This window comes from Macaca thibetana, chromosome 1 (genome assembly GCF_024542745.1).
Source record: "Macaca thibetana thibetana isolate TM-01 chromosome 1, ASM2454274v1, whole genome shotgun sequence".
Lineage (NCBI taxonomy): Eukaryota > Metazoa > Chordata > Mammalia > Primates > Cercopithecidae > Macaca > Macaca thibetana.
In genome coordinates this window covers 207,172,435-207,186,898 of record NC_065578.1, presented here as the reverse complement: position 1 = coordinate 207,186,898, position 14,464 = coordinate 207,172,435, and the positions used below count along the sequence as shown (strand labels likewise).

Here is a 14,464-nt window from a genome sequence, read left to right as displayed (position 1 = left end):
ATGGGGAAAAAAACTGTTTACCTACTTGAACTTCAATTTTCCTTCTTCATTATTCATTCATTCAATAAACCAACCATTATTGAGTACCCATTATGTGCAAGGTGTGGATGATATCCCAGGGCCCTGTTTTTGTGGAACTTTCATTCTACTTTGATAGATAGATGATAGTTCAACAAATAAATGGTATAAACTAATCTAATTATATGTATTACAAAAGCATAGAACAGATGAAAAATATAATATCTCAAGTTTATAGAAATATTTATTTTCAAGAACATGAATAACTTCTTTTAAACTATGGGCAAACAAACTGAGCATTATTTTAATCTTTTTGAAGTAGCAAAAGTAAATTAATTATGGTAGGCCTCAAATAGAATTAGGTCTTTGTGTCTTAATTTTATTATTTGTATTTTTTCATAGATCAAAGTTTTGACATTCCAGACAGAACTTTTCATTCTACGAATACAACTTGGCGACTCTCATCTTTTGAATCTATGACTGACGTTAAAGAACTTATTCCAGAGTTCTTCTATCTTCCAGAGTTCCTAGTTAACCGTGAAGGTATAGCAATAAATTATTTCTTATTTATATTTCTGAGGGCTTGTGGTTATTTTGTAATTTTCCAAAAATGAAAATAGCTTTTTTAAGTCCTAAAAATTTGAGTCCCCAAATAAGAGAAAATGTTTTTTATTAAGTATATAATTCTATTTTCAAATAAGCTTGAGAATTTTAAGTATTTTATAGGATTAAGTATGTTTGGAAAACTGTAACTTTTAACTAATAAAATTATTTGTAAATATGTATTTTTATTTTATTATAGAAATTACTTTATTCTTTTTTCTGAATACAAAAGTTATAATGTGCTAATTACTTTAAAATTAAGAGGTATGACTTTATTGAAAGCAAAATGTAAATTAACTGAAATCTCAATTATTTTATGAGGAATGACCAAAATAAAAATAAAATACTCTGCCCAGAATTATCTAATAGCCAAAAGGAATACTGAAGTATAAAATTAAATTTTCTATGATGCCAACCAACAGTCTTGGCTGCCAACCTTAGCTATTCTTAAATAGAAGAGCAGCTAACCCTTTAAGGGATGTCTTTGGGTCATTTCTTACATTACTTAATTCTATAGTTTTATGTGATCCTTAAGAGCACATGAAACTGAGCTTTAAGAAGTTGGTGTTGGGCAAATTATGTTAGAATTTTGTTGTATAGTATCTGTGTCTCTGAAGTTGTTTGATTGATTATTGAATCATCAGTAGATTCATGCCACCCTGGCGCTTGTTTCACAGTGTTGCTCAAGTGAGAAATGCCTCAGTCAAACATCAGCACCTGCAATTTGGGGTGCCTGCCTTGAAGCTTTTCATTTAGGACTCCTGTTTAAATCTACTCCTTGTTTTTTCTGTCCATGGTCTCTTATATGTATGTTTTAGCTATCTATGGCTGTATAACAAATAATCTCAACACTTAGTGGCTTGAAACAATAATAAATTTATTATCAATCATGGATAATAAAATTATTTTTTATTGGTCAGAAATAAAAAAAAAGGTCAGAAATTCAGAAACAGCTCAGCCAGGTGGTTTTAGCTCAGGGTCTCTCATGCTGTTGCCTTCAGATTTCTGGAGGTGGAACAGGCAGAGGATGAAGCCTTAGGTAGCTGGAGCACATCACCCTCTCTTCATGCAGTGTTAGTGCTTTTTCATGTGGTCTCTTTGTGTGGGCTAGTTTTGGGCTTCCCCACAGCACGGCAGCCCTGAATGTCCTACTTGGCAACTCAGGGTTCCAAAGACAAGTGTTCCAAGAGGGAGACGAACAGAGGCTGCATGGCCTTTTCCAGCCTGTTCTTAGCAGCCACGCAGCATCACTTCCACTGTATTCTTCCTATTCGTTGAGGCAGTCACAAGTGCCTTCCCAGATTCAAAAGAAAGGAAGATAGACTTTGCCTTGTGATGGAGAGTAGCAAGATTCTGGAAGGGCATGCAAGACAGGAAATGCTGTTATAGCCATTTTTGGAAAATACAATTTTCTACAGCGTATATCACATCATTTCCTATCAGTGTTCCTCTGGGACTCTCATACGTCAGTTGTCTGCTTTGGATCAGGAGTGTCTGCCTCTGTGATGTTCCCCCAGAACACCTGAAAGTTGGGAAAGCTTGAGTTTATACAAATACCCTGTTATGCACCCCATTCCCAGCCCATTCCCAGGTGCCTCATTCACTGTTAAATAAGTTCCTGCTGCTGCCTCTCCTGAAGCCACACACATAGAGTTCTGCAGGTGCTCAGCCAGTCCATCCTAAATCAACCGTGCAGCTCCTCCGTACGATGACTGCTGAGCTTTCTGAGATGCTCCCATCCCCATCCCATGTGAACTTATATACGCCCTTGATTTATATTCCATATCATATCATTTCAAAATACTTCCCAAGTATTTTGGTGAAGAGCCTTCTGTTTTTCCAAGATCAAAACTTAATTTTATATGAAGCTTAATCAGCTTTTAAAAGGTCCTTTTAAATTGGTATTATGTTGTGGTGTTCAGCAAACTAGAAAATGTAGCACAAAAAGCCATTTCTGTTTAAAGGTAACATTTCCTTTAGGATAATTTTTTTAAATAAGCACTTCTGAGATTTTTGTTTATACTAGCAGACTGATGAGACAATTAGATATTAGCTCATTTATGTCACAGAAGAACCCTCTTATTTCCTGTGTTGGGATAATTTTGTTATCTACAGGAATGCTTAGTAGAAAGGAAGTCAGAACAGACCTATAGACTTATAAAATTAATAGACTGTGGCAATTCATTCTAAGAATGTATATACTTTGTATTAGTTGAGTTTTTAAACTATAGAATACTAATATATTTAGTAAATATTTACTAAATATAATCTTAAATTTATTAAAATGTTAATGCCAGTAGTTCAGAAATGCTTCTACAAAGCCTTAGTTTGATTCTAATCAGGTTTACAATTGAATAGATATTTAAGTACTTAATGCCCTTGAAGAAGCGAATAGTGAGAATATTGGAATTAGTAGGCAATGGTTTTCTCCTTTTCTTCAATATGTTATAAAGTGGTAGAAAGATAAAGTTGAAAGATCTCAAATTTAATTATGATAGCATTAGCTCACATAACCCTATTAGTAGGTAAATAAGTAGATGAGCAGTGGTGTTTCTTATTTAAAATGTAAATCTTCCTTCCTATTCCCTTTTTCGGTTGTAGCACACAAACAGCCATTTTTGTGAACTCTTAAGAACTGCTCTGTGACTGAATGAAACCTGCTTTGGGGAAGTTGAATATTAATATTAATCTTCTCTTTTAGGTTTTGATTTTGGTGTGCGTCAGAATGGTGAACGGGTTAATCACGTCAACCTTCCGCCTTGGGCACGTAATGATCCTCGTCTTTTTATCCTCATCCATCGGCAGGCTCTAGAGTCTGACTACGTGTCCCAGAACATCTGTCAGTGGATTGACTTGGTGTTTGGTTATAAGCAAAAGGGGAAGGCTTCTGTTCAAGCAATCAATGTTTTTCATCCTGCTGTAAGTGACTCTTTTAAAATAATCTGTATTTATATAAGATAGAACCTGAATATTTTAAGGTTAGTTGTTCGACTGTTCCTTTAAAACACCCAAGTTACCAAAGAGAATTGGTAGTAGCATTAAACCATCACCTAAGATTTTTCAGGTTTTATATTTCCTCTCATTAAAAACAAGATACTGTCTTTTTCAGAGGTTCCCCAAAACCATCCCCAGGTTTGATGATTCACTAGGTGGATTTGAGGATTCAGCATATAGTCATCCTTCTAGTTCAGGTTTATTACAGTAAATGATACAAAGTAGAATCAGCGTGGGGCAAAGTCTGGGAGAAATCAGGCACAAACATCCAAGAATCTACCGCTGGTAAAGCACAAAGAGCATACTCAACCTCCTCCAGCAACGAGTCATAATGACACATGTGATATGTTGTCTGCCAGGGAATCTCATTAGAGACTCAGTGTACAAGATTTTTATTGAGGTTGGCAATGTAGGCACCCTCTGCCTCGCACATACTGAAATTCCAGCCTTTCAGAAGGAAAGCAGTTGTTCTGTATAAACCGTGTTGTTTGTACAGTTTAGGCACAGTAAGTCACTCTTACCAATTAGGGAATGGTAGGACCTCTCCTGAAATTCGAGTTCCAGACAACAGCCAAGGGCCATCTTTGCAAGCAGGCCTTTCCAAAGATAGCAGTCAATCTTGCTATGTTAACTCTTTTCTGCACACTACCCGACATACATGGTCTACTTTAAAATGGCACCATGTTTTCTTATTACAGAAAAAGTACTTGTACTTTGTTAGAAAAATGTGTAAAATACAGACTAGCAACAGGGAGAAATTTTAAAGTCCACTTTAATATCACCACCCAGAGATAAATAGTAAAAGCACCTTTAGACTTCTTTCTATAGATGTGTATCATTCCATTTATATAATAATAATATTAGTGCTATTTGGTAACCTTTTCTTCTCCCTAAATAATCTTAAATTTATTCAAGTCATTAGGTATCATTCTACATTATTTTTAATGGCTTCTTAGTATAGGTAGAGTGTTCTTAATCCAAAAATCCAGAATTCAAAATGCTTCAAAATCAGAAACTTTTCGAGTGCCAACATGATAATCAAAGGAAATGCTCATTGGACCATATCAGATTTCCGATTTTTGGATTAAGAATACTGAACTGCTAAGTAAATAATGCTAATATTCCAAAATCCTCCCCCCCCAAAAAACCCTGAAATCCAAAACAGTTCTGGTTCCAAATGTTTGTATAAGGGATACTCAACATATATTCTCAAGTATAGCTATAGAATAATTTATTTAGCAGTCTTCTATTGTTGGATATTTAGTTAGGATTTGTTTGCTATTAAAATTAATATTTCTATGGTTATTTTTAGGTACATCTTTACCTCCTTAAGATAAATTCCTAGAAGTAGAATTGTTATATTTTTATTTTTTATTTATTTATTTATTTTTGAGATGGAGTCTTGCTCTGTCACCCAGGCTAGAGTGCGGTGGTGTGATCTCAGCTCACTGCAACCTCTGCCTCTCAGGTTCAAGCAATTCTCCTGCCTCAGCCTCCCAAGTGGTTGGGATTACAGGCACCCACCACCACGCCTGGCTAATTTTTGTATTTTTAGTGAGAAAGGGTTTCACCATCTTGGCCAGGCTGACCTCGTGATTCACCACCTCGGCCTCTCAAAGTGCTGAGTTTACAGGCGTGAGCCACCACGCCCGGCCTACATTTTCAAGTATACTTTTTGAGGTTGTTGGGTAGACTAACTTTAGAAAAAATAATCTTACCTCTTCAGGAAACATCTATTTTGCTAGGCTCTGGGGATGCAAAAGTAAATAAGACTCAAAGAGGGTGAAGGGGGTTAGGAGGAAAGCCAACTTTCCTTTCCAAGGTAGATGGGCCTGCCTGGATGTAGTGGAGACTCCAAATGCGGCCGCTGAAAGGAAATCCCTTGAGGAGTGGGAGGTGAAAAAGCAGATTCTGAAAAGAAAGATACTTCCTTTCAAAAGGAAATATCTAAAGGACCTCCCCACTAACTGTAATTTTCTGTGTTGATTGTAACAAATCTACAAGAGTTTATAACAAATATAGGTAAAATGCATACACAGAACCTACAGTAGACCACTCCGTATCTGAGCTTTTTAGGCCAGTAGTCCATTCCCCGAAAGTAGCTTTAAAATAAAAAGCTCATTAGTTTATTTTGTTCCATAATTATTTTGAGTACATCCGAAGTCATGTAAAATTAAATTTCTTAAGAGATTTATAATCTACAAAAGAGAATAATATAGGTTTCCTGATTATTCTAATAGAAGATAAATGCTATGGAAAAGTTCATTCTAAAAAAGGAGAATAATGTAGTTTGGTGAATAACAACTTCACATATAATATTAATATATAAGGGAGGAAAAACACCTTCTTTTCCTCAGGTTAACTGGAGTCTCTGCAAAATAACAAAAACAAAGAGAAACAAAAAACCAGATTAACAAGAGCAAATCATATAAATTTATTTAATGAAAGTTTTATGTGGCACGGGAAGCTTCACATGGAAATAAGACCCCAAGTAGTCTTTGGAATTTTATTTTGGCATTTATAGAAATTTTATGTTTAGATATGTAATGAAAGCCACTACGACTGATTAAATATTATACTAAAAGCTAAGCCATCCAAGTGGATATGTACGAAATATAGCTGATCTATACTCAATTACTGATCACCAGCTTTAGAAATAAAGAAGTAAATGCACATTGCTCTCCATCTGACTCTACAGGATAATGACACTAAGAAATAATATTCTTCTTGGCCAGGCGCGGTGGCTCGTGCCTGTAATCCCAGCACTTTGGGAGGCCAAGGCGAGTGGATTGCCTAAGGTCAGGAGTTCGAGACCAGCCTGGCTAACATGGTGAAACCCCATCTTTACTAAAAATACAAAAAAATTAGCTGGGCATGGTGGCACACGCCTGTAGTCCCAGCTACTCGGGAGACTGAGGCAGAAGAACCACTTCAACCCGGGAGGCAGAGGTCGCAGTGAGCCAAGATCGTGCCATTGCACTCCAGCCTGGGTGACAGAGTGAGACTCCATCTCAAACAAATAAATAAATAAGAAAAAATATCCTTCTTAGTGCAATAATTTTATTAGTACAATAATACCCTTTACATTTAAGAGCTTTGAATTTTCATTGCTGCTCTTTTGGTTTTATCTACAATATTTATTAGAACCTAAATAATGCTGTCTTTATCTACCAGCATTGTATTTTAACTTCATTTTTGCCTCTTCCTATATATTGCTTTGGACAAGCAACTTCTTCAGTAATTTAATATCAAGTCTTATATGATATTCTCAGGTCTTAAATTAAAAACTGATTTTATAAACATACCTAATTATAACCAGTCAAGATACATTGTTTTTGTTCACCTATTCAGAAACATTGATACTTCTGATCTCAGTGAGACCATGCGTGATTGTTAACCTGAACAAAAGCATTTTTTCCATAACCTAGAATATAAAACAAAGTGTTGTTTTTCCCTTTGGTGTTATATTATTGCCAAGTCTTTCTTTTTACTACATATGTCTTGTTCCTTTATTCTTTCACTCTGCAGACATATTTTGGAATGGATGTCTCTGCAGTTGAAGATCCGGTTCAGAGAAGAGCGCTAGAAACCATGATAAAAACCTATGGGCAGACTCCCCGTCAGCTGTTCCACACAGCCCATGTGAGCAGACCTGGAGCCAAGCTCAATATTGAAGGAGAGCTTCCAGCTGCTGTGGGGTTGCTAGTGCAGTTTGCTTTCAGGGAGACCCGAGAACAAGTCAAAGAAATCACCTATCCGGTATGTAATTTGGATTTCAATTGAATGCAGATGATGCCAGGCACTCTCCCAGGTGCCAGGGATACAGTAATGAATAGCATGGTCCTGTCCTAAAGCTGTGTGCCAGTCAGTGCAAGACAGGTGCAGCAGCGAAAGCAGAATCCTGTGCAAGGTAAATGCTGTGTTAGGGATATGAGACAGTGCTTTGGGGAGCTCAGAGGAAAGAAGAATTGATTGTTTCAGACAGTAACCTCCCTCAGAAAGCAGAGAGAATGGTTATTCCCAGGGAAAGCCTCCCAGGGCAGTGACATAATAGGATTTTGCAAACAAGAAAAGAAGGACTAGAGAATAGTTTGAGCATTGGTATGCCAGTGTACACTTATCATCCACAATCAAAAGGATTGACCAGTGATGCGGATGTTTTGGTTTATACTTAAGGGAGAACTTTACATATTTCTTTGGCCTCCCCAGGTTGTAATGATAAATAGTACTGCATCCAAAAATAGGAAGTAGATATAATTTTTACTTCAAAATAGAAAAATCAAGCAAGCAAGCCTTAAAGCTAAAGTGGATTTTAATCTTCAACTAAATTCTTCATATAAAAACAGCATAAGATAGTAGAATGTGAATTGTAAACACTATAAGGGTTTGCAGAAGGAAATCACAGAAAACGAAAAGGTAAGGGAAAGAAGTTGTAAAGGACCTTAAAGATGAAATAACTCAGTGTATCTCAAAGTACAGTAATCTGTGACCTATTTTAAGAGGAAAAGGTTTTTACACACCTACACCTTGTTTGACTATTATTCCTTATAATAATATTACTTTATGTAAGACAGAACACTGGATATAAATTATTTGTGCTTATAGCTCACATATGTCAAATGTTCATGTTAAATACAAACAAAACTTATTCCACCAGTGAAATTCAATTTTAAAGCATTAATATGGTAGACAATGTTGTTTTGCTAAAACTAAATTGCGAGTGTTGAGTTTCATAATAGAAAACTACATTTTTTGTTTTCTGTTTTTGAAGCTTCACAAATCACTTTAGTCACTATAATTACCAGCATCACTATTTTTAACTACGATCTGTCACTTGATTGATTGATCGATTGATTGAGACGAGTCTTGCTCTGTCACCCAGGCTGGAGTGCAGTGGCACAATCTCAGCTCACTGCAACCTCCGCCTCCCAGGTTCAAACAGTTCTCCTGCCTCAGCCTCCTGAGTATCTGGGATTACAGGTGCCCGCCGCCACACCCAGCTAATTTTTGTATTTTTAGTAGAGATGGGGTTTCACCATATCGGCCAGGCTGGTCTCGAACTCCTGGCCTCGTGGTCCGCCTGCCTCGGCCTCCCAAAGTGCTAGGATTACAGATGTGAGCCACCACACCCAGCCCAATCTGTCACTTTAACATGTCAACATAATTTTACAATATATCCCTGAAAATTAATAAATGCCATTTAATTTACTACTATACTTACTGCTCATTAGCTGTTAAAGTTGGATCTGAGCAGTATGGCTGCTTGCAGTGGGAACATGGTACCAACCTACTTCATTCCCACCTCAGGACCTTTGTGATGACTGTTTCCTTCACCTGGAATAACCACTCCCCAGATATATCCCCAGTTTGCTCCCTCATCTCATTCGAGTCTCTGCTCAGACATCTCTTCCTCGGAGTCTTCCCCGACCCCCATTTAAATGCTTTCCATAAGCTCTGATTATATCTAAGTCTAATTATGTCTTAAACAGGTGTTCCGTCATCCTCAGACCCCTTCCCCGTCTTTGTTTTTGTGTATAGCACTTCCATCACCTGACATATTGTATATGTATTAGTTTATTTATTTGTCTATACTCCCCTCCCAAATAGAATGTAACTCCATAAACACAAGGACTTTGTCTGTTCTTGTTCATCACTGTGTCCCCAGTTCCTAGGAAGGTGCTGGGCATATAATAGACACTCACTATTTTTAAAATTAATGTCTTCTCTGATGTAAGTTCTTTAAGGTTTGGTTTGCTGCACTTCTGTGTGATGTGTAATGACATTTATGCCACTGCTTTTCTTTATTTGAACCACGGTGAAGCCTTCCACACCATACTGCTTCTTGACTCCTTGGGCCTTCACTTGACATCTACACAAAATGCAAACACAAGCCTTGAAACCAAGCAACAGTACTCATTTATACGGGGGTCATCTGGATGACCCAGATATGCTTGTGTGAACTTCAGTTCGCCATTGAAGTTCAAAACAATCAGAGCTGTATAAAAAGCATTTCAACAAAGCACTCCTCTTTAAATATTCTATGAGAAGTGGCTGTTCATATCCTTTGCCTACTTTTTCATGAGGTCGTTTGTTTTTTTGTTGTAAATTTGTGCAAGTTCCTTGTAGATTCTGGGTATTAGACCTTTGTCAGATGGGTAGATTGCAAAAATTTTCTCCCATTCTGTAGGTTGCGTGTTCACTCTGATAGTAGTTTATTTTGACGTGCAGAAGCTGTTTAGTTTAATTAGATCCCAGTTGTCAATTTTAGCTCTTGTTGCAATTGCTTTTGACCTTTTCTTCATGAAATCTTTGCTCATGTCCTGAATGGTATTGCCTAGGTTTTCTTCTAAGGTTTTTATGGTTTGGGGTTTTACATTTGTCTTTAATTAATCTTGAGTTAATTTTTGCATAAGGTGTAAGAAAGAGGTCCAGTTTCAGTTTTCTGCATGTGGCTAGCCAGTTTTCCCAGCACCACTTATTAAATAGGGAATCATTTCCCCATTGCTTGTTCTTTATCAGGTTTGTTGAAGATCAGATGGTTGTAGATGTGTGGTGTTATTTCTGAAGTCTCTGTTCTATTCCATTGGTCTATATGTCTGCGTTGGTACCAGTATCATACTGTTTTGGTTACTGTTGAAAAAGAAGCTCAAGATCACTGATCATTAGAGAAATGCAAATCAAAACCACAATGAGATACCATCTCACACCAATCAGAATGGCGATTATTAAAAAGTCAAGAAACAGTAGATGCTGGTGAGCCTGTGGAGAAATAGGAATGCTTTTACACTGGTGGTGGGAATGTAAATTAGTTCAACCCTTGTGGAAGACAGTGTGGCGATTCTTCAAGGATCTAGAACCAGAAGTACTATTTGACCCAGCAATCCCATTACTGGGTATATACTCAAAGGAATATAAATCATTGTACTCTAAAGACACATGCACATGTATGGTTTATTGTAGCACTATTTACTATAGCAAAGACATGGAACCAACACAAATGCCCATCAATGATAGACTAGATAAAGAAAATATATACCATGAAATACTATGCAGCCATAAAAAAGAATGAGATCATGTAATTTGCAGGGACATGGATGAAGCTGGGAGCCATCATCCTCAGCAAACTAACACAAGAACAGAAAACCAGACACCGCCTGTTCTCACTCATAAGTGGGAGTTGAACAGTGAGAACACATGGACACAGGGAGGGGAAAAACACACACTGGGGCCATACAGGAGGGTTGGTGGGGAGGGGAGGGAGAGCATCAGGACAAATAGCTAATACATGCAGGGCTTAAAACCTAGATGACAGGTTGATAGGTGCAGCAAACCACCATGGCACATGTATACCTATGTAACAAACCTGCACATTCTGCGCATGTATCCCACAACTTAAAAAATAATACTGATAATAACAATGATAATAAATATACTATGATATAAAATAGTTGCCATTGTATCTTTCTGTGTCATTGAAAAACTAGAAGTTTAAATTCTGCAACTCATATAAAAGTAATTTCCTGGCAGGGAACTGTGAATGATAAATGATAACTATAAAATTTAACACACAAATTTTTCTCAACTTTAATATTGATAGATTTGTATCCCACAGGGGAGCCACAAAAAAACACTGATAGACAAAATTTTAGAAGCTTGTTTTTAAAATGCCTGATCCTAACCTCTCTGTTCCCACATGAGCATTCCTGAAGCTCTTAAGCTTTTCCAGAGATATTCATTTTTTAGACCACTATGATATCATTTAAAACTGTATATTAACATGTCTCCTAAATAGTCTGACAGAATTATTAGAGCTCCTAAACAGGCATGATTTTTTTAAAAGATAGTATATAGGTCAATGATGCCTTTTTTTTCATTTATTTGGAAAATGACATAAGCAAGTTTCACTAAAAAATCGTAGGTTTTTTACAGAAATGACTGAAAATTGCTTAATATATTATTTTTATTTTATGTAGCATTTCCTCTGAAGAGTTGAAAGTAAAATAGTGGGTTAAACTCTTAAATGTCTAAAAGGAGGGAATCCATTAAAAAAAAGTTCAGTAGAGGATAAAACAGTCATAACAAGAACAAAAAGAACTATTGGGGGAAACTCTTTAAAAGGGCATCATGTCTTTTCTTCTTGATTTTGAAACTTTTTAATAATTGTTTTTGCTTGAAGTCAAGGAAACCTTTTCATTACTGTTCATGGGCAGCCACATGGGTATCTCTCTAGAGTCTTCACTCATCTTTCTTTCCCCAAATCCTCTTGTTCCTCGAGCTCTACCTTCTATTTTTCACTGACAATTCTTTCTCATCTCTTTTATTCTCTAGTACTGGCTAGAGATTCTCTAATCCTCTCAATATGTTCCATAGATAAACACTTCCCCTTTCACTCATCACATACCTATTTGAGATGAGAACCTGCTATGTCCAAGCACAAAGATGAATCACAGAGGTGTCCCCTCTCTTCAAGGAGCTCATAGCTGAGTGAGGTTTCCTGTGCTACATGTGGTCTTGATTTCTATTGCCATATGTACATATGGCTTGTCATACTACCAAATTACAGTCTTCCAGTAAGTATCAACTTTAGGTATTTCAACTAGAAACAAGAAATATACTACATTTTTTTCTCTGCTCAAATTTCAAGGAATTTTGAATTATTAACCACATATTTTCATGCAAATTAGGCCAGAACCACAGAGTAAAACTCAAATAAGGAACAAATATTTCTATATGCTAAGTATGGGAAGTAAAAAATATGAGTAAAATAATTCTTGCCCTTACAGACCTTACAATCCATATTACTTTCTCTTACTTTGTTTAGCGCTTAAATTAGAAATAATTCTATACTTACTACCTTTTAAAAAGCCATACTTTTTATTTGTCTTGGTTTTAGAGTCCTTTGTCATGGATAAAAGGCTTGAAATGGGGGGAATACGTGGGTTCCCCCAGTGCTCCAGTACCTGTGGTCTGCTTCAGCCAGCCCCACGGAGAAAGATTTGGCTCTCTCCAGGCTCTGCCCACCAGAGCAATCTGTGGTTTGTCACGGAATTTCTGTCTTCTGATGACATATAGCAAGGAACAAGGTAAAATAAAATGTAATGAAGATCATTCTGGATATATCTTTCATGAGATTTGAGTATTTCTAGCTCATCTGTGCTGCTACTTTGAGTCCTTGGTGGAAAAAACTCAGCTCAAATCTGTGGTTATTTAGTACAAAGTGGGAATGAAAACATACTACGTGAAAAAACTGAGAGTTAAATGCAGTGCCATTTGAAATGAGAGGAGGAACTTTAAGGGAACAAGAATAAATGGTTATGTTCACAAAATGAAGGTGTTATCAATTTGACAGAAATGTACACTTTGAGGCTGTTGAGCCCCAGAATAGACAGACATATTTGACTGACAAATCTACCACCTCAGAAGATATAGTCATGGGTTTAAGCAACAAACATAACAAGGATGTCAAGATAACCTTGAAAATGGGGTTTTTTTTTTCTTGTGTATATCAATAGTTTATTGTTTTTATTTTTATTTTTTAAATTTTTTTTATTTCTTATTATACTTTAAGTTCTAGGGTACATGTGCACAACATTTGGGTTTGTTATATATGTTTAAAACACGTATTCCTGAAAACCAGTCCTTTTCTGACTCCCCACATACTGACTCACTGAAAGCAACATGTGGGCAAGTGCCGTACACTAGAGGCCTCTTCATGTTTCTAGATGTCAACCAGACACTGGAAAACTAGGGGCGTTTTGCATTTGAGCAGTCCCTCAGCCATTCCAAATTAACCGTTTCACTAGAAACAAAAGAATTCTTCCTACTTGCTAGGCATGGATGTGGGGACCAAAATGAATGACCTAGGGCACTCATCTGTTTCTATCAGGTTATTTGCAGACTTGCCTAAAAGCCAGTATGTGGACTAGATGCCATTAGCAGCCAGCACTGCTGACAATTACCATTACCTTCTGTGCACTGTGCTCCTTGGGAGCCGTATATAGCCTTCCACCCGAACTGCAATACAAAGGGGCCAGCACCCGGAGAAAACATCATCCTCATACATTATTGTATTGAAATTAGGCATGCTAGCTGGGCCGTAGTCCTTTTAGGCTCACTCTTATCTCTGTCATGAAATGAATGATTGTTTTTATAGTTGTTAGAAATAAGAGAGGATGCATACCGTTTTATCTACATTTAGTGAGTTAATAGGATAAGGTAGATCTGTTTAATCATAATTATTGTGATATCAATGGTTTATTCTTACTAGTATGTTACAATTAGTTATGAGGTAATTTACAAGTAATTTACTAATAATACCAAAGTACCAACATGGGTGAATTATTTACCTTTCAAAAATTAGAGTACAGTAAAATTTCTCTCTGTTGAGCAAAAGAGAAAGAGCGGGTATTATCACTTAGCATTATGGGACTTAAACATGTCAGACATATTCTAAGCCTATCTTCTTTGTGCCACTACAGTCATGAACCCTTAGTGTGCCCCTAATAGCTATGTTCATTCAAATTACACTTAATTTCCTCGCACAATGTATTTGGAATTTGTCAGAACCTGGGTATGTCCAGGGCAGTAGTGTAATAGAACAGTTTCCCCCGTGGCCCCGACAGTCACAGTTCCTGAGTTTTACATCCTTGCCCAGCTGCTTACTAGCTATGTGGCCTTGGGGAAGTTAACTTCGTGCTTTGCAAATCCTGGCTTTTGATCTATAAAGCAGGAATAACAAAATAATTTACCTCACAGGGTACTTTTCTGTAAGGATTCAATACAATAATGTATGAGGATGATGAGCACAGTGCCTGGTTCATTCTAAGTGCTTAATAAATGTTTATTGGTC

At 36.8% G+C, this 14,464-nt stretch overlaps 1 protein-coding gene across 1 annotated transcript in view; it reads left to right on the top strand.

Annotated features, from left to right (window-relative positions):
• The window catches only part of LYST (lysosomal trafficking regulator), a 198,057-nt gene that overhangs the window by 153,661 nt on the left and 29,932 nt on the right, over positions 1–14,464 (top strand). The window contains exons 43-46 of the mRNA XM_050770460.1: positions 421–561; positions 3,323–3,540; positions 7,144–7,374; positions 12,509–12,698. Coding sequence (XP_050626417.1) covers positions 421–561; positions 3,323–3,540; positions 7,144–7,374; positions 12,509–12,698 — 780 coding nt within the window. The remainder of the gene's footprint in view (positions 1–420; positions 562–3,322; positions 3,541–7,143; positions 7,375–12,508; positions 12,699–14,464) is intronic.